Genomic DNA, 18,016 nt, shown 5'->3' on the forward strand with positions numbered 1-18,016 from the left:
TCTCCGGTAGGTGCGGGCGGAACTTGGATGGCCATGCCACCGCGCGGAGGTGCTCCACCAACGCAGCACAGCCCACCATAGCCACCAGGGCGCCCGTCTGTATCCGAGCGTTCACCGGAGGCTTGGGTGCCACCACGTACAAGTCGGCGTTGAGGTTGCGGCCCTCAATGTTGAGACGGCATTCGCGCGTCCTTTCCACGGAGATGGGGGCGTCCTCACCCGCACGCCTGCGGTTGAGCTCCGCCCGTAGGTCTTCTGTTCGTGCACCCCTCACTGTGGGGGAGTGCACAGATGCCGACGCTCCATCCTGGCGCTGGTGGTAAGGCACCACCGCATTGCCAGGTGGTGGTCGTTGCCCAGTTTTTGCAGAACTGGGGGTGGCCTGAGCCAGATGGAGGAGATGGTCAACGTCGTCCCGCTACTGCCTCAGGGCGTCTGGCGAGGCTGCAGCAGCCGGAGGGTTGCGAAGCAACTCCCTAGCTGCGGCCAGCGCTCCGCCGCTAGCATCTTGTGAGGGGGCCCTTGACGGGCGCCCTGACTCCTGCCGACGAGCAGCGCGCCGCCGCCGACGGTGGCTGCTCCACAGGCACGGTTGCCCCTGGAGCAGGAACGCGAGAGGCATGTGGCGTGGAGGACGCCACACCCTCTGTCATCTCCACGTCGTCCACCCGAACCATGGAGACGAGCAAGAGATGAACTGAAACCAGCTATAGTCCCCTACCAGGCGCGCCAAATGTCGTGGTGTGGCAAACCACAGCCGGGTGGCGGAATGCACCCGCCTAAGCCCAGAGGGTGAGTACTCGGGGGTTAGCTAGCGACTAGTTCGATCTTGCTCAAGAACACGATGAACACAGCAGGATTAGAGTGGTTCGGGCCGCCGGAGCGTAATACCCTACACCCACTGTGTGTTGTATTGTCAAGTCTGCGAGAGCATGTGTCCCCGTGTGAGTGTTCTAGTGTGTCCCCCTTGTGCACAGCGAGCGCCTCCCTTTTATATCTCAAGGGAGGCGCATACATGGCCGTTGGGTCCCCGACAGATGGGCCCATCGATGTAGTACAAAATATCGTACTGCTCATACATTATGGCGTGGCAGGCGAAGGAGATCTCTGTCCTGGATTTCCTTGCCTGCTCCTGGAATCCCCTGTTCAGCGTGTCCCGGTGCTGTCTTGTCGGGACGGCGCCAGGCGTAGCAAGCGGTGTCGCCTGCCACATAGCTGAATGGCTGCGTAGCTTGCGGCGTAGGAGGCATGATGAAATAGAGCCGTGCCGTCGTATCCAATTAATGCGGCAGATGGCTCTGCGTGGGTGCGGCGCAGGCAGCCTCACTGTGTACCTCGGTAAATCGTGGTCTACAGTGAGGTCTGACAAGGTTTGCCCTGCGAGCCGCGGCGGCAGAGCACGCCTCAACCCCCCGCATTGAATGCGGTGGGTGGGCGAGTCTTCCAGCTGAAGACTCGCGCCTGTGTCCACGGAACACGTGGTGGCTCCGGACCCCCCCGGTAGTATGTTAAGTCTACGCGCGTGGGAGGTCCGGTCGGGCATGAGGAGGTTCCGGACCCCTATGAGAGGTCCGGGATCTCGGTGGCGGGCTCGGAGCTTCCCTTCCTCGGGGACACGTGGAGTCTCCGGACCCGTCCCAGAACGGGGAGCGGATTCGGGGCCGTTGGCCCGGTGAGGTAAGAGCCTGTCCTGTGGGCCCCGGTTGCTCCGCCCTTTACCGCGTAGTTACGGATGACTACGCGGATCCTGTCTTGCTGCAGTAGAAGTTGGTATCCCTACTACATGGTACCGACAAAATTAAATTAAATTAAATTAGTATCTGGTCTCACTTTTTGGTACTTGGTCCCATATTTTGGAAGTAATAGGTACTTCTTATCTTCACTACCGTAGGATTTTATCAGATGGACGGCTCCTATTTTTTCAATAATTGTAAACTTTCTCACGATCCAATCTTTTTTAGATTAAATATTTGTGCTACTTCTTCAAAGTTGAATCTGATTTTAAAAAATAATCATAAATATTTAAATTAAAAAAGATTGAAGATGCTTCACTTTTAGATTAAAGGGTCGTCACCAATTTGCACTTCTTGCCCTCTCTGCCGCCTCCTAAGGCCTTGTTTGGTTCTAGAGACTTAAAAAAAGTCCCTGGGACTTTTTAGTATTTATAAGTATTAAATAAATGTTAATTATAAAACTAACTTCAGAACCTTGGGGCTAAACTGCGAGACGAATCTAATGAGATATATTAATATATGATTAGCGAATGGTTACTGTAGCATCACTGTAGCAAATTATGCATTAATTAGGCTCATTAGATTCGTCTCGCAAAAAAGCACTCAGCTGTCAAAAAACATTTATAAATAGATTTTATTTAATACTATAAAATAATAAGATTCCTTTTGATGTAATAGGGACTTCTGAAAAAAGTTTGGTTCCAAAACACCCCTAAGTCGCCATCCACCGTCTTGAAGTCCGGTGACCTTCGGAAATCGTTGAATTCAACCCTGAAAACCCAGCCCTCCCCTGACCTCGGCACCCGCTAATAAACATGAAAAAAAAATGTTGACCAGACGATATCACGGCAATGGAGGTCTCTCTCAGACTCTCACCAACCAATAACTTGGTCTGTCTCGCACGGTCGTCCCGCTGCACGTACGACGACGGCGACGGCGACCCCTGCAACGCCCACCTCGCCACGCCACTTGCCTCCTCCATCCATGATCCATCCACCTGCTACCTATATAAGCCAACCCTAACCTCCGGCTTCTTCCCCACCAAACCAAGCATCGAGCTGAGCCTTCACACCGCATACATCAATTCTCCTCCAGCTCCAGCTGCAGCCTGATCCCACAGCTTCGCCGCTCACAAGCTTCTAGTAGATCGAGCTGCAAGCTAGCTCGCTAAGCACGCCATGGGCAGCTTGGACACTACCCCGGCCGCCTTCTCCGCCTTCGGCGACGACGCGGGATCATCGTTCCAGCCGCTCAACCCCGAGGCCAAGGTTTTCTTTACCGGTAACAAAAAGAAACCGGAGGTCACCGATAAACACGTTTATCGGATTTATCGGAAAATTCTCGGATTCCACGTTTTGTTTTCGGATGAAATTTCAAAAAAATACCTCATTTTGTACGGAGAATAATATAGATTATTTTCAAACAATCTAAAAGCGAAAAAAATATAACAATGCATAGAAATGAGAAATATGGCTATCACGAAGCAACAGATAGTCTGTTCAACATGGAGTTTCAAATATTGCACATGAAGATGCTCAATCCCAAATATTACAGTCTCCATCCATAGTTCCAATTTCAAGTACTAACAATTACTACATAGAATAGTCCATGGTCCTAAATATTAGAAGCACACGAAAAGACAAGCTCAAACCCAGGCAAATAGCAATTCATTTTGCATGAACCCTCGAATCTGACTTTCAAGCTTCAGTACAAGGTCTTGACAGAACGTTTCTTCATCCTTTTCGAGCTCGGACGGAGAGGGATTCCCTTATCCTTACCAGCTGATAAGAGAATACAAATTAATCAATAGTGGACCAAAATTTTCCATTGCAAGTTGATCAATAGTGGACCAAGATTTTCCATAGCAAGTTGTTCAAGTACTAGTACAAGGAACATTACCTCCTTCCTGAGTTGTCGAGCCTCCCTCTCCAAGTTCATTTGCATCACCGGAAGCATGAACAGCATCACCATCACCTTTAAAAAGATTAATATTTCAGCAAAGCTACAGTATATAATATGCAGAATCCCATCAAAAATTAAACTTACCATTGCCTTCACTGTCATCAGAACTACTCTCCCCAGACTCAGCATAAACAGGGCTACCTTGCTGATCCGATTCTGATTCATAATCAGAGAAAATATCTTCAAATTCTTCCTTCCTTTTCTTACCCCGTTTCCCACCAATCTTCTTTTTAAATGCAGCCACCTCTTCATCACTCATCCCTAACTCATCTATAACAAGTCTGCTAGGATTAGGGGATTTGGGCCTCTGGTCATCACGTTCATCTAGAGTCGGCGCGGACTCACTCCTAGAGGTGCACAACCAATCCATGATCGGGTTCCCTTCATCATACATAGTCACATCTATTAGGATGCTACAAGGATCAGAATCTCTTTCATGCTCCTTGTTGGTTTGCATTTCTTGAAGGTTTTGCATGTCAGTTACGAAATGTTGGATACGCAATTTCAAATTATAATGTACAAAAACCAACTTGTGAAGCTTATCGTAACTTAACCGGTTCCTCAATTTGGTGTGCACCAAGGCAAATGTGCTCCAATTTCGCTCACACCCACTAGAGGACATGCATTGTGAGACAATACGTCTTGCAACCTCTTGTAGTTCACTACAGTCTCCACCATATTGATCCCACCAATCAGCTAGGAAAATGATGGTAAATGAAATAAGAATTCAAACATAAGAAAGCAACAAAATAATGCACATTAAAAAAATTAAACATGCAATTACCTGCACTACACCGGCCATTAAGAGCCGATTTTCGAGCCTCCGCTCCTCCAAATAACCCTCCCTGTTTTGAGAAGAAAGTAAATTGATCGATTGCAGCAGAAGCCTTTGAAGATGAGCCTGCAAGCTTCTTGATGGCCAATGTGACAGCATGTCTGGACTTTGGTTTCCTTGCAAGCTTGGAAGTGTACAGTGCTTTAGGATCAAGTGCGGCAGCTAACAAAAAATAAAATGAAATCAGCAATCTTAATAATTAGTGATGCATGAAACAACAACATGAATTGAACAATTTATCAATTAAGCCCTCACCTGCAAGCATAAGTGTATCATTGACAAGATAATCAAGTCTTCCTTGGACTTTTTCCAACACCCTATTCAGTAGATTTTTTTGGATGGTATTATCACTTAAATTGCCACGTATTTCTGCCATAGATTCCCTCATTTTTGGAATGAATGCAGATATAGAATAGAACTTCTGTTGCTGATCAGCTAAACGAAGTACAGAATAGATTGGGGAGACAGCTTTTAACACCACTTCCATTTGACTCCACCATTTTTTGCTGGTCAAACAATCATATGTGAAATCATGGTCAGCCTTACCAGCCCACACACATTTCTCCCAGTCATCAGATACCATCCATTGCTTGAACTTATCTTGTCTATCCCAAAAACTCTGGAGAAAAATGAAAACAGTGCCAAATCTAGTGGCATTCCACCGAATCAGCTCCCTCCCTATCTTTTCTCTCATCATAGCATGCAGCCTACAAATAAAAAACATGACAACAAGAACATCATTGAATTTTCATAAACACAACAAGAACATCATTGAATTCATCTGCCATTATATTCTTAATATGCGTTGGCACATTTTTACACTCCACTACATTCCCAGTTATTCCACCAAGATGCTCCCTTAGACGAGATACACCACCACCCTTTTTTGTTTTAAAACAATAGTAGCACAAAAATCCAGCCCCATTAGGTTTGGGGTAAGGCTCGCCATGGCTCCATGTGACCTCAATTGGTCCATTTAACTTCACCACTCTCCCTGCAGGAACACATACAAACTTAACTTTGTCTACTGCAGGAACACTTTGGCAAGTAGTACAAGACATCTAAACTCTAAAATTAATGTCAACTTTGGCAACACTTGCAGGAACACTTTGGCAACACTTGCAGGAACTCTAAAATTTCTAGTCCCTGCAGGAACACTTGCCAATCTAAACTCTAAAAATCTAAATCTCACAATACTACTAAGGGAGCTAATCAAATCAGCACTTCAAAACAAGATAAATAACCAACATTTCACAATGACAGTCTAATAAGCAACTAGTTTGTCGATTTACCATCTTTTGCAGTCACCTCCATTCCACCGTTACTGTCCGTTGTTCCCCTAGGAATGGCACCACTGTATGATGCACTGGCGGCACCACTGGAGGATGCACCAGCGAAATTGCCATCTTCCCTTCCCCCATCCATTGCCATCACCACTCCGAGATGCTGAAATTGAAAAGGCTCAGCTTACCTTGCTACAATCGGCAAGCACTGCTGAAAAGGCTCAGCTTACCTGGGCCGCCGTGAGCGGCGAGGATGCGGGAGACCTTGTCGGCGCCGAAGGTGAAGGAGACGCCGCGGTCGTTGTCGCCCCAGCCGGAGCTGTCGCGGTCGGGGTCGGACCAGAGGAGGTCGCAGAGGAGGCCCTGGTCGGGGACGTCGACGGGGCACTGGATGTCCCTGATCCGGGCGAGGCTGTCGAGGTCCGGCGAGAGGCCCCCGTGCATGCAGAGGATCTTGTCGTCGATGACGGCGGCGACGGGGAGGCAGTTGAAGCAGTCGGTGAAGAGCTTCCAGAGGCGGACGCTGAAGCGGCGCTTGCACTCGTCGTAGAAGCCGTAGATGCTGTTGATGGAGGCGCACTCGTGGTTGCCCCGGAGCAGGAAGAAGTTGTCCGGGTACCGGATCTTGTACGCCAGCAGCAGGCAGATGGTCTCGATGCTCTGCTTGCCGCGGTCCACGTAGTCGCCCAGGAACAGGTAGTGGAGCTGGAGCAAGCTGGCCACCTGGAAGCCGCCTCGGCCTGGACGAAGGAGTGGAGCAGGCTGTGGACGGCGACCCACACCGCCACACGGGGCCTCCCCTCGCGTCCCTGTCGGCGACCTCCGCCGGCGAGGGAACTCGAGCGGGCGGCCGGGGCTTGTGCGTTGCGGCGTCCGGGCCGTTGTGCGGCGCGGGAGAGGCAGGAAGGAGGCGGAGGCTCGGCGCGTGGTGCCGACTGGGAGGTGAGGCGGTGTGCGCCGCCGCAGCTACGGCGTCGGCGAGCAGGGGGAACGAGCGGAGCGCAGAGTGCCGCCGCCTCCGGCGCCTGAGCTGAGATTGGGAATTGAATGGATGGGGCGCTAAGGTTTGTGTCACCGGCGGGGTGGACTGGTTTTTGGGCTGGGCCGATTTCAAAACCAACGAAAATTTTGAGCGGTACAGAGAATAACCGGGCCCCACCGAAAAACGTGATTTTCGGTTTTATCGGAATTTTATCGCCGAGAAAAAAAACCTTGCCCCGAGGACGTCCGCTCCTACCTCCACAAGGCCGTCGACTTCATCTCCGACTACTACAAGTCCGTCGAGTCCCTGCCCGTGCTCCCCGACGTCAAGCCGGGGTACCTGCAGCGCGAGCTGCAGGCCGCGCCGCCCGCCTCCTCCGCTTCCTTCGACGTCGCCATGAAGGAGCTCAGGGCCGCCGTCGTCCCCGGCATGACCCACTGGGCCAGCCCCAACTTCTTCGCCTTCTTCCCCTCCACCAACAGCGCCGCCGCCATCGCTGGGGACCTCATCGCCTCCGCCATGAACACCGTCGGCTTCACCTGGCAGGCCAACCCCGCCGCCACCGAGATGGAGGTGCTCGCGCTCGACTGGCTCGCGCTGCTCCAGCGCCTGCCGGCGAGCTTCATGAACCGCACCGCCGCTGGCCGCGGCACCGGTGGTGGAGTCATCCTGGGCACCACCAGCGAGGCCATGCTCGTCACGCTCGTCGCGGCGCGTGACGCCGCGCTGCGGCGGAGCGGGTCGGAGCCTCGGAGGGCGTCTCCGGGCTGCCGCGCCTCGCCGTGTACGCCGCGGACCAGACCCACTCCACGTTCTTCAAGGCCTGCCGCCTCGCCGGCTTCGACCCGGCCAACATCCGGTCCATCCCCACCGGCGCGGAGACCGACTACGCCCTCGATCCGGCGAAGCTGCTCGAGATCATGCGGGCCGACGTCGACGCCGTCCTCGTGCCGACCTACATCTGCGCCACGGTCGGCACCACCTCCTCCAACGCCGTCGACCCTGTCGGAGCCATCGCCGATGTCGCCGCCGTGTTCAACGCGTGGGTGCACGTCGACGCCGCCTACGCCGGCAGCGCGTGCATCTGCCCGGAGTTCCGGCACCACCTCGCCGGCGGGGAGCGCGTGGACTCCATCAGCATGAGCCCGCACAAGTGGCTCATGACGTGCCTCGACTGCACCTGCCTGTGGGTGCGCGACACCCACCGGCTCACCGGCTCGCTGGAGACGAACCCGGAGTACCTCAAGAACGACGCCAGCGAGTCCGGCACCGTCACCGACCTCAAGGACATGCAGGTCGGCGTCGGCCGCCGCTTCCGGGGCCTCAAGCTCTGGATGGTCATGCGCACCTACGGCGCCGCCAAGCTCCAGGAGCACATCCGGAGCGACGTCGCCATGGCCAAGATGTTCGAGGACAATGTCAGGTCCGACGACAGGTTCGAGGTCGTCGTGCCTAGGAACTTCGCGCTTGTCTGTTTCAGGATCAAGCCCCGTCACGGCATGACGGAGGAGGTCGCCGACGAGGCCAACCGCGAGCTCATGGAGCGCCTGAACAGGACCGGGAAGGCGTACCTAGCACACACGGTGGTCGGCGGCAAGTTCGTGCTGCGGTTCGCGGTGGGGTCGTCGCTGCAGGAGGAGAGGCACGTCCGGAGTGCGTGGGAGCTCATCAAGAAGACGACCGCTGAGATCATGGAGGAGATCGTTGTGGAGTAGCATATGCAAGTATAATTAATTAAAGCACACATATTCTTTTTGTTGTTTTGCTGAAATGCCAGATGAAGGCAAATATCTTTGTTGAAGAGAAATGATTTTCTAAGGAGGGAGAATGTAATTCTTGGTATTATTGAAAGGGGTACTGTTAATAATGTTTCGAATAATGTTTCAAGCTCTATCTCATGCGTGCACTACCCTATCATATCTTACTATTATTAATTGAAGACTACTTTGAAGCCTTCATATGAAGCCATGTAGGATCCTAGTGGACACTCTAAAAAAATAGAGAAATCCCAAAATTTTTCACAAAAATCAGAAACATACGGCCATCAATCCGACAATGGAGGCTCCTTTGAAGCCTTCATGTGAAGCCACGTAGGATTCGATGTGGACACTCTAAAAAATCGAAAAATCCTAAAAATTCTCACAAAATCAGAAACATCCAGCCATCAATCCGACATTGTTATCTTTCCTAATACATTACCCACTTCTGTCGTTATGAAAATAGGCTAAAATAACCCTCTAAACATACATTTAAATTATCATTATTAAAAAAATCTAAAGTCCCTAATCTTCATGTAAATTATTCACCTATACCATTATAAAAATAATGCAAATGACCCTATAGTTGCATATAAATTATCCAATTTTATTATTATTAAAAGTTAAAGTAACCCTTAAATCTGAATCTAAATTATATAATTGTAATAAAATATTAAAGTGCACCAATATAAAATTCAAAATTACTATTTCTATCATTATTAATATATTATTTATATTATTATTTACATAAAAATACTACTCACGATATCTATCACCATATAATGGAAGAGATAAGAATATCAATTCACAAATAAATGGTTTAATTAAATATATATTAAACACACATGAAGTTGCGATGCAAAATGAAATCCATTGCAACTAGATAATGATAAATATATATTTTAGAGTATGTGTTAGAATATTTAATAGATGAGAGAGGACGTGATATAAATAATTATAATTATTAGTTATAAGTCTTATTTTTATGTTAATTCAAATTAATTTATGCGGGAGCACGAGTTGATAGGCTAGTAGATATGTCCTACATCAGTAGCGTTGTTTTTTGGATTGTGATGTTTGATTCTTTGCAGTTTGTTAAAAATAGGGTTGCCAATTTGGTCTTGAAACTGGAGTTTGTGATCCATAGGCATTGTTGGAAGGGCAGCAATGCGTTTACCTTCAGAATGCCAATATGCTTGTCTTATTCGAATTCTAATATGGTCGGGAACTATCCGTACCATTATAGCACCTCGGGTACGGTCCTGGGTTCGACTCCCTATGTGAGTGAATATTTCAAGATTTGATGGCATTGTAGTTTTAGCAGTAGGTGATGTTCCCGTCGACAGTAAGGTGCATGAGGTGACTTCATCAATCTCAAATATTTGTCGGCTCAGTGTTCGAAGATGCTCATAGGGGTAGGATTTGCGTACGTACATCATAGGGGTGCATGTGCATGTGTTTTGAGTGTCTGAGTTATGCTGTGCAATTGTCAAAAAAATTAAAATATTTTTTTTACAAAATTTCTTTAACATTTGCCTACATTTAAATCAAGATGTTGATTATTGTTGCACCGGACCATCGGGTCAGTAGTTCTAAATCATGGTATCACAACATTGAGATGATGCACATCCCTATAAAAGTATATATAATAGAAACAATTAAAAATATCAAATGGCACCCAAGGAACAAGTCTTGTGAGAAGTTTTGATATAACGCGTGCACGCATATAATGCCTTTTGTGAGCAGGAGCTATCACGTAGCTTCCGGTCTTACATATGACCGTCAAAATTACCACGGTTAATGTAATTAATCTGACACCTTTGGCTCACATATAGGCGTGCGTCATCCATCGATATTTACCGAGCACACGGCTAGTGAAATTCTCCCACCACCGAGCATGCCTTCAGTTTTTACCTTTTACCTAGGAGGGAACGAGCAGTAACAATCAGGTAGGCGACTGCTGCCGGTAAGAAGTTTTCGCTGGCGACCGAGTAGTCAGCGCCTGCATCTAACAACGCTGACCAGCCAACTAATAATGAAGAAGTGTTTTTTTTTTGCGAAGGGAAGAGGGATTATATTAAAATTTGGCACAGTACCCTAAATTACACATGAAAAAATCTGAAATAAAAATCACATAATAATCTATCCAGATTCTTCCATTGTTTTCTTCCCTCGTAGCTCCCCTCGAACACCGGAGCCAAAGTGCAATCCATATGTTGAATCCAACGATCAACCCCAGAACATTGGACATGCCGCAAGATCCAACATTTTGGAACCAATCCAAAACGCATTTATATCGATGAAAGAATATCGACAGTTGCATCGTCGGGTACAATATAGGATGCAGACACATCACCTTCAAGCCTTGATTCCCTCTTCGCGACCATCGATGAAGAGATCGATGACCCGAAGTAGCTGTCCCCGTTGGAAGCGCCCTGAAGCATCCCTTCCCTTGCAGATAAAGGCCACAAATTGGCTGCCTGCCGATGAAATCGACCCTTGCAACGGCGATCTCGTCGTGACAATCACCGAAGTCATCGCAGGAAATATGATACCGACCGAAAATCATCTAATTTCGTCGGTAGATTTATTTAAATCAAACCCTAAGCAACTGATATGAAACTGTGAGGGAAAAAAGATGGGTCCCCTCCCCTTCTTTTCTCCGGTAAATGCACCGGAGAGGAAGAAGGAAAGGGGCCCTCGATGGAGGTGGCGGCGGCGGCTGTAGGTTTTCGGCGGCGGCGGCAGGCTCTCGAGGTGGCAGCGGCGGCTGTTTTTAGGTTTCTGCGAAAACAAATAACTGACCAATAAAGAAGTGTTTACACTGACTAAGTAAATCAAAGTAGTAATAAGAAAGAGTCTTTTGAGGTTCTAGCTAGAGCTTGAACGTATACCTTAAGAATTCTCTTCAAAAAAATCTGTTCGCTTTTGACTTGAATTAGCTATAGGAGTTTCACTCCGCGGTAGAAAAGTAAGAATTTTCTTTAGATGGATGCTGGTGAAAAGTGAAACACACATTGTCACTTGAATTAGATGGGCTCTGAACTATCACCCTGTGAACATGGATTTTTCGATGGAGTCAACAGCTTACATATCTACTGCACCCTATTACCACAAATATAAGCAGTTAGGTTGATAAGGTCAATCTCAGTGGGAGTGTTATCACTAGTAGAAAACACGCCAAAGGTCCACCCCAAAAGTACCAGAATGAAGATGAACCGGTACCAATACTGAAGATGAACCGGTACCAATGCTAGTATTGGTACCGGTTCATCTTGGTACCGGTATTTTTGGGGTGGATGGTACATATGGATGAGCCTTAGGTACCGGTTGGTAACATCAACCGGTACCCAAGGCTCGCATAGGTACCAAGTGGTAACTTTTACATTAGTACCGGGTGTTACCACCAACCGGTGCATATGGATGAGCCTTAGGTACCGGTTGGTAACATCAACCGGTACCTAAGGCTCATCCATGAGTTACTTCAAAAGGAAAATATCTATCTTCTCATCAAAAGTGATGTGTAGGCGAGATGGTAAGAAAGATACACGCGAGACAAGAGGTTCTGTGTTCGAATCCTGCCCAACCACTTTTGCCAAAAAATACTAGCCATAGGCACCGGTTCTTTTACCCGGTGTTCATGACCGTGACTATTGGTCTCGGTTTCCGGGTACCGGTTCAAAAACCGGTACCTTAGCCTTCACCAACCGGTGCCTATGAGCACTTTTCTAGTAGTGTATAGAAGTGTCATGGATATTAAATTTGCTAGCATGTACCAATATTATGAGAAGAGAGAAGAGAGTATTGTCATGAAATGTGAGAGGAGTGTTATGGAGAGAAGAGAGGATTGTCATGAAATGTGAGAGAAGTGTGATTACCATGACACTCCACCGGCACAGTTCTTAAGTTTCCAATATTGGTAACTGTGTCGATGACACTCCCACTGAGACTGGCCTAAGGTGAAATTCTGACTATTGATTCTTTTTTGTAAAAATATAAAAGTTGTATATAAGAAAGTATTTTTACAATCCGACAATCTGTTCCCCTTCTGCTTGCAACAATATTGGCCCTCTTTGGTTGCCCTAAAATTCTAGAAAACACAACTTTGATCGTTAATTAGAGGTATTAAATAAAGTCAGTTTACAAAACCAACTACACAACTCCTGCACGACAACTCCTGACGAATCTAATGAGGCATTTGACCGCATGATTAGAGGATGGTTACTGTAGCATACTGTAGCCAATCATCGATTAATTGCTGTCATTAGATTCGTTGCGAAAAGTTACACCCATATGTGAAGAGGTTTTGTAAATAGACTTCATTAGTACTCCATGCATGCAAGATTCTCTTCTAGAATTGATTCCTAAAAAGTAACCAAACAGGGCCACTAGAAGCTGCAATCCACAACCTAAGGCTAAAAGGCAGACTGATTTTTTTTTTCAACTCAAGGACCGAGTCTGATGTAATGCCCAACAGTAAATAATGATACTATTGCCGTACGCTTTATTCACCTATATTTTTTCCCAGCTGCTGCTCGTGCATGCATACGCCCTTGTGAACAGGAGCACACAAATTTTCTCCGGTCTTGCATGTAACCGTCAAAGTTATCATGGTTAATATTATCTGACAATGCAATTTCGGCTCACATATGTGCTTGCATCATCTATAGATCGTCTTTGCCGTCTTCTGTGTTTGTGGCTAGCCGAGCAGTGTAGAAAGATTTTTGTGTGTTGGTAGGTAGTAAGAACTTTCGCTGCTGGCCACCGAGTAGTCAGCATTTGCATCTATCTGATGAACTTACTGCATCCTGCTGGCTTGAAATTACTGTCGTCCCACGCGTGCAGCTAGTTAATAACGCTGACCAAGCGGCTTATGAAGAAATGTCGTTTATTTACGTACCCTGATTAACTAAGTAAATCAAAGTAGTAGCAACTAATAGATGGTCGTCGACAACGTCGTAGGGCTGAAGCTACCTTCTTCGGTCAGAGATCGGAGGCTCGGAGCTAGCTTCAACTCTTTTGACTTGAATTGTTAGCTACAGGGGCTAAACTCCTCCAAGGTAGAAAGTAGTAAGATTTTGTCTTTGGATGACGCAGCTTGTAAAAAGTGAAGTCGCCGGGATCACCAGGCTCACCGTGTACGCCGCCGACCAGACCCACCCCACGTTCTTCAAGGCATGCCGCCTCGCCGGCTTCGATCCGGCCAACATCCGGTCCATCCCCACCGGCGCGGAGACCGACTACGCTCTCGACCCGGCGAAGCTGCTCGAGATCATGCAGGCCGACGTCGACGCCGGCCTCGTGCCGACCTACATCTGCGCCACGGTCGGCACCACCTCCTCCAACGCCGTCGACCCAGTGGGCGCCATCGCCGACGTCGCCGCCCGGTTCAGTGCGTGGGTGCACATCGACGCCGCCCACGCCGGCAGCGCGTGCATCTGCCCGGAGTTCCGGCACCACCTCGCCGGCGTCGAGCGCGTCGACTCCATCAGCATGAGCCCTCACAAGTGGCTCATGACGTGCCTCGACTGCACCTGCCTCTGGGTGCGCGACACGCACCGGCTCACCGGCTCGCTGGAGACGAACCCGGAGTACCTCAAGAACGACGCCAGCGAGTCCGGCACCGTCACCGACCTCAAGGACATGCAGGTCGGCGTCGGCCGCCGCTTCCGGGGCCTCAAGCTCTGGATGGTCATGCGCACCTACGGCGCCGCCAAGCTCCAGGAGCACATCCGGAGCGTCGTCGCCATGGCCAAGATGTTCGAGGACACCGTGCGCGCCGACGACCGGTTCGAGGTCGTGGTGCCGAGGAACTTCGCGCTTGTCTGCTTCAGGATCAAGCCCCGTCACGGCATGACGGAGGAGGACGCCGACGCGGCCAACCGCGAGCTCATGGAGCGCCTGAACAGGACCGGCAAGGCGTACCTGGCGCACACGGCGATCGGCGGCAAGTTCGTGCTGCGGTTCGCGGTGGGGTCGTCGCTGCAGGAGGAGAGGCACGTCCGGAGTGCGTGGGAGCTCATCAAGAAGACGACCACTGAGATCATGGAGGAGATCGTCGTTGTGGAGTAGCATATTCAAGTATATAATTAATTAAAACATACACATATATCTTAGTTGATTGCATTGAGATGCAAGTTTGATTCTTTGTTGTTTTGCTGAAATGCCCAAATATCTTTTTTTAATGGGAAATGCCCAAATATCTTTGTTGAAGAGAAATGATTTTCTAAGGAGGGAGAATGTAATTCTTGGTATTATTGAAAGGGGTACCGTTAATAATGTTTCGAATAATGTGCATATATTTGCCCAATTCCTTGTCGAAGCACTAATTTTCAAGCTCTATCTCATGCGTGGACTATGCTATAGGTATTTTTAGATTATGGAAAAGTTTCGACCTTTGATCATTCGTAAGCGAATGACTATGTCCAAAAGAGTTACAAGAGTCTTGAACCCTAAATCTCAAATGAGGGGCTTCACAAATACAAGAAAGAAAACTATAAAACCAAGAAAGAAAAGTACAGAAGACTAAGCTTTAATCTTCTTTTCATTCCCTCTTCAATCTTGCAACGTCTTTATGTCGCATTGAAATGCAGGTGTAGGCACACCGTGGCCGAGGCCGCCTCGACGCCTCACCAATCGAAGCTCAGCAGGGGTGAGCTGGCAGTAGATAACGCGACGAGGGTGGAAGGGGTTAGCGGACATGATAGCCGCTGCAGCCCCATCCCGCTATCACACCGGCTCACGAGCGAGGCCGGATTCGGACTCACCGGCCCCGAATCCAGCGCCGAGCCCCTACCTGTCGGGTGCCACAATTAGGGACACCCTAATTGGGGTACTAAGATCGCTTTTAAAACACGAATACCTGTTAAGGCAACTGGGCCCACGAAGGGCCACGGCCTGCTTCCTATTCGGAAGAAAAGAAAGGACTCAAAAAAGCCCAGCATGCGGCCCATTCCCATCCCCCTCGAACCAGAAGAACGATCTCCGCTTCGCTCGAGGGTCCCTCTCGGGCCCGCTGGGCAATATCCGCCTCGCTCGAGGGTGGCGGATCTGCCCTCGAGCAGGTGACACATCTCCGCCTCGCTCGAGGGTAGCGAGTCTGCCCTCGAGCAGGTGACTCATCTCCGCCTTCGCTCGAGGCCCTCTCACGGCACAAGGGACAAACGGCCCCGCCACCCAACCGATCACCGTACGAAGGCATTAAAGGCCAGCCACTCCGCCACGGCTCAAATGACGGGCGGCGCCAGACCGCCGCTCCCGCGGTGGATGTGACCGACGTCCCATCCGCTGACCCCGGTCACCGCTCCGCCACCCCGGTCGCTGTAGCAACACTGTGGACATTCAATGCGGGGCAAGACAAGTTGGCGCCGCCCCCGTTACTGTTCTGCCGACATCAACCATCCAGACTCACCTCCCGTTGGGGAAGGGGTCCGGCGATGTCACGTGTCCTTCTGAGAGGGGCGCTCTGCACGCACGGGCAGGGACCCCTGACCTCCCCCTTATGGGGTCCGGGACTTCCACGCGCTCCTGGACCTTCTAGTGTGCACGCCCGCACTCCGACCAGGGGGTCCGGGACCGTCCCACGCCATTACTACCGCCGGAACACTGCAGGACGATCGGCGCAATCTTCGCAGGACCAAGGACGGAACCCAGGACGACAACGACGCGCGCCGCCTTCCCACAGTACACTTTCTACAGTGTTCGACTACAGTACCCCGCGATTTAAGGGGAAACGATGACTTCCATATCCCCACTCATGTGCACCGCCCTTCCTTGTGACTAAAAGGAGGAGGTGGGCTTCCTTAGGCGGGGTTGGCAGTAGGTTCTCTGGTTTTTCTCCCTCAGAAAGGCCTCAGCACTACTGAGCACTCACCTCAACCGACTCCACTCCTAGCAGAGACTTGGGAGCTTCCCTCCCTCTCTCGCTTTGCTTGTATCCCCTACTACAAGCACTCCGGGTGCAAGATAATACAGTGCCCTCGCACACCCCCTTTGCTGGACGTACGGCCCCGCGGCCAGAACCAGGATAAAACCGTGCGTTACTGTGTTGCCTCTTGCATCATCATCTGGGACGAGGAAACACGCAGCATTTACTAGTTGGGATTCAGGCCCCCCGGGTCGGACACCGACAGTTGGCGCGCCAGGTAGGGCAATCCGCGTGATATTTTCTCTCTTTTTCCCATTTGATCTCCAGGAATGGCGAGCAGATCCAACCCATACCCTATGGGTGTTTCGGATCCGTTTCCAGCGGGACGCGCGGTCTCGTTCGGGAGTCTCGAGTTCAGGACAACCGGCAATGGTTACCTCATGCAGCTCCTCTCCTCCGAACGCAACCTCATCACTCCGACTTCGCCAGCCCGTCGCAACAGGCGCTCGGGTCAGCGTTCGCGACAAGCACGCGCGGAGCGGCGTCGTGCGGCATGCCACAGCTCCCCCACGTGGGTCGAGGCTGGCGTGTCGCAACTCAGCATCACGGCCAATGGGGCAACCAGTTTCGTCATCGCGTGCCTCGGCGTCATCTGCGCCGACACCATCGCCTGCGGCAACACTAGTGCCTCCCAGGGGGGACTCGACTTCGGCGTCGCCCTTCCCCTTCGGGATGCGCAACGCTGCCGCCCACGCCTCGTCAACCGTCGCTGACTTCATCGAGCATGAGGATACGCCGGGTCATCATCTTCTGCCGATCCGCAGCCTCATCGCGTCGTCCCCTGACGAATCCTACCCCGAGACGGCGAGCTCGATCGCCGACGACGTCGACTTGTTCATGAACAACTTCACGGCCGAGGAGGCCGAGGACTACTCCGGGGTCTACGACCCCGACGCTCTCTGCTCGTTCCAGCTGGCGACGGCGTACTGCCTCACCTGCTCCGAAGACTCCAGTGAGGGGGATTTCGATCCTTCCCGGGAGTGCTTCATGGTGGACCTTGCGGACGAGCAAAATGACAACGCCCCAGGCAACGACGGGGAAGCCGGGGCGGACGCACGGGCAAAGCAACCGGCGAACCCGCCTGCAGCACCTTCCTCGTCAAGCTCGGCGGCGCGACAAGCCCAGCTGGCGCAGCTCAAAGAGCTTCAAGCCAAGCTTGACGAGCAGTGTCGACAAACCCAGGAGCTACGCGCCGCACTCGAGTAGCAGCGTGCCGTGCCTGGTGCTCACGCCCAAGCGGTGGGACATGTTGCGCGGGAGCGCATCCTGGCCGACGACAACCTCGACAAATCGCCGGAACTGAAGACGGCGGGCGAGAAGCTCGTCGCTGCGGCTTACCTACTCCAAGCTATGCCCTAGCCATCGACACCTTCGGGCCGCAACCTGCGCCGCTGAGGCATAGGAGCTCATCGAGCAAGCTGCCGTGCAGCAGGCCGAGAGTTCTGCGTCTCGCATGCGCTCGAAGGCCCCGGAGCAGTGTGATGGGACTGCGCACCAGGACCGTGAGGTTTCCGTGCACACACCCCCAGCGGCGAAG

At 50.7% G+C, this 18,016-nt stretch overlaps 3 protein-coding genes and 1 pseudogene across 3 annotated transcripts; 2 read left to right on the plus strand and 2 right to left on the minus strand.

Annotated features, from left to right (window-relative positions):
• Nucleotides 1-2,786: 2,786 nt before the first annotated feature.
• LOC120677677 lies at nt 2,787-8,686 on the plus strand (annotated as a pseudogene).
• Nucleotides 3,225-5,285, minus strand: LOC120677680. The gene is made up of 5 exons (XM_039958852.1): nt 4,786-5,285; nt 4,480-4,692; nt 3,780-4,391; nt 3,633-3,707; nt 3,225-3,514 (listed from the first exon to the last, which is right to left on the minus strand). Exons 1-5 carry the CDS (start codon nt 5,252-5,254, stop codon nt 3,438-3,440), a joined length of 1,446 nt encoding a protein of 481 aa, XP_039814786.1. The 5' UTR covers nt 5,255-5,285; the 3' UTR covers nt 3,225-3,437.
• On the minus strand, nt 5,386-6,614 carry LOC120678599 (serine/threonine-protein phosphatase PP1-like; the record flags this gene model as incomplete). The annotated part of the gene is made up of 3 exons (XM_039959851.1): nt 5,386-5,524; nt 5,823-5,976; nt 6,044-6,614. Coding segments are annotated over 2 exons (678 nt in total), but the record flags the coding sequence as incomplete, so codon positions are not given.
• Nucleotides 8,687-13,640: 4,954 nt separating the features above from the next.
• On the plus strand, nt 13,641-14,843 carry LOC120677829 (tryptophan decarboxylase 1-like). Its single transcript, XM_039959034.1, has one exon. It carries the CDS (start codon nt 13,641-13,643, stop codon nt 14,622-14,624), a length of 984 nt encoding a protein of 327 aa, XP_039814968.1. The 3' UTR covers nt 14,625-14,843.
• Nucleotides 14,844-18,016: the final 3,173 nt, after the last annotated feature.

This window comes from Panicum virgatum, chromosome 6N (assembly GCF_016808335.1).
Source record: "Panicum virgatum strain AP13 chromosome 6N, P.virgatum_v5, whole genome shotgun sequence".
Lineage (NCBI taxonomy): Eukaryota > Viridiplantae > Streptophyta > Magnoliopsida > Poales > Poaceae > Panicum > Panicum virgatum.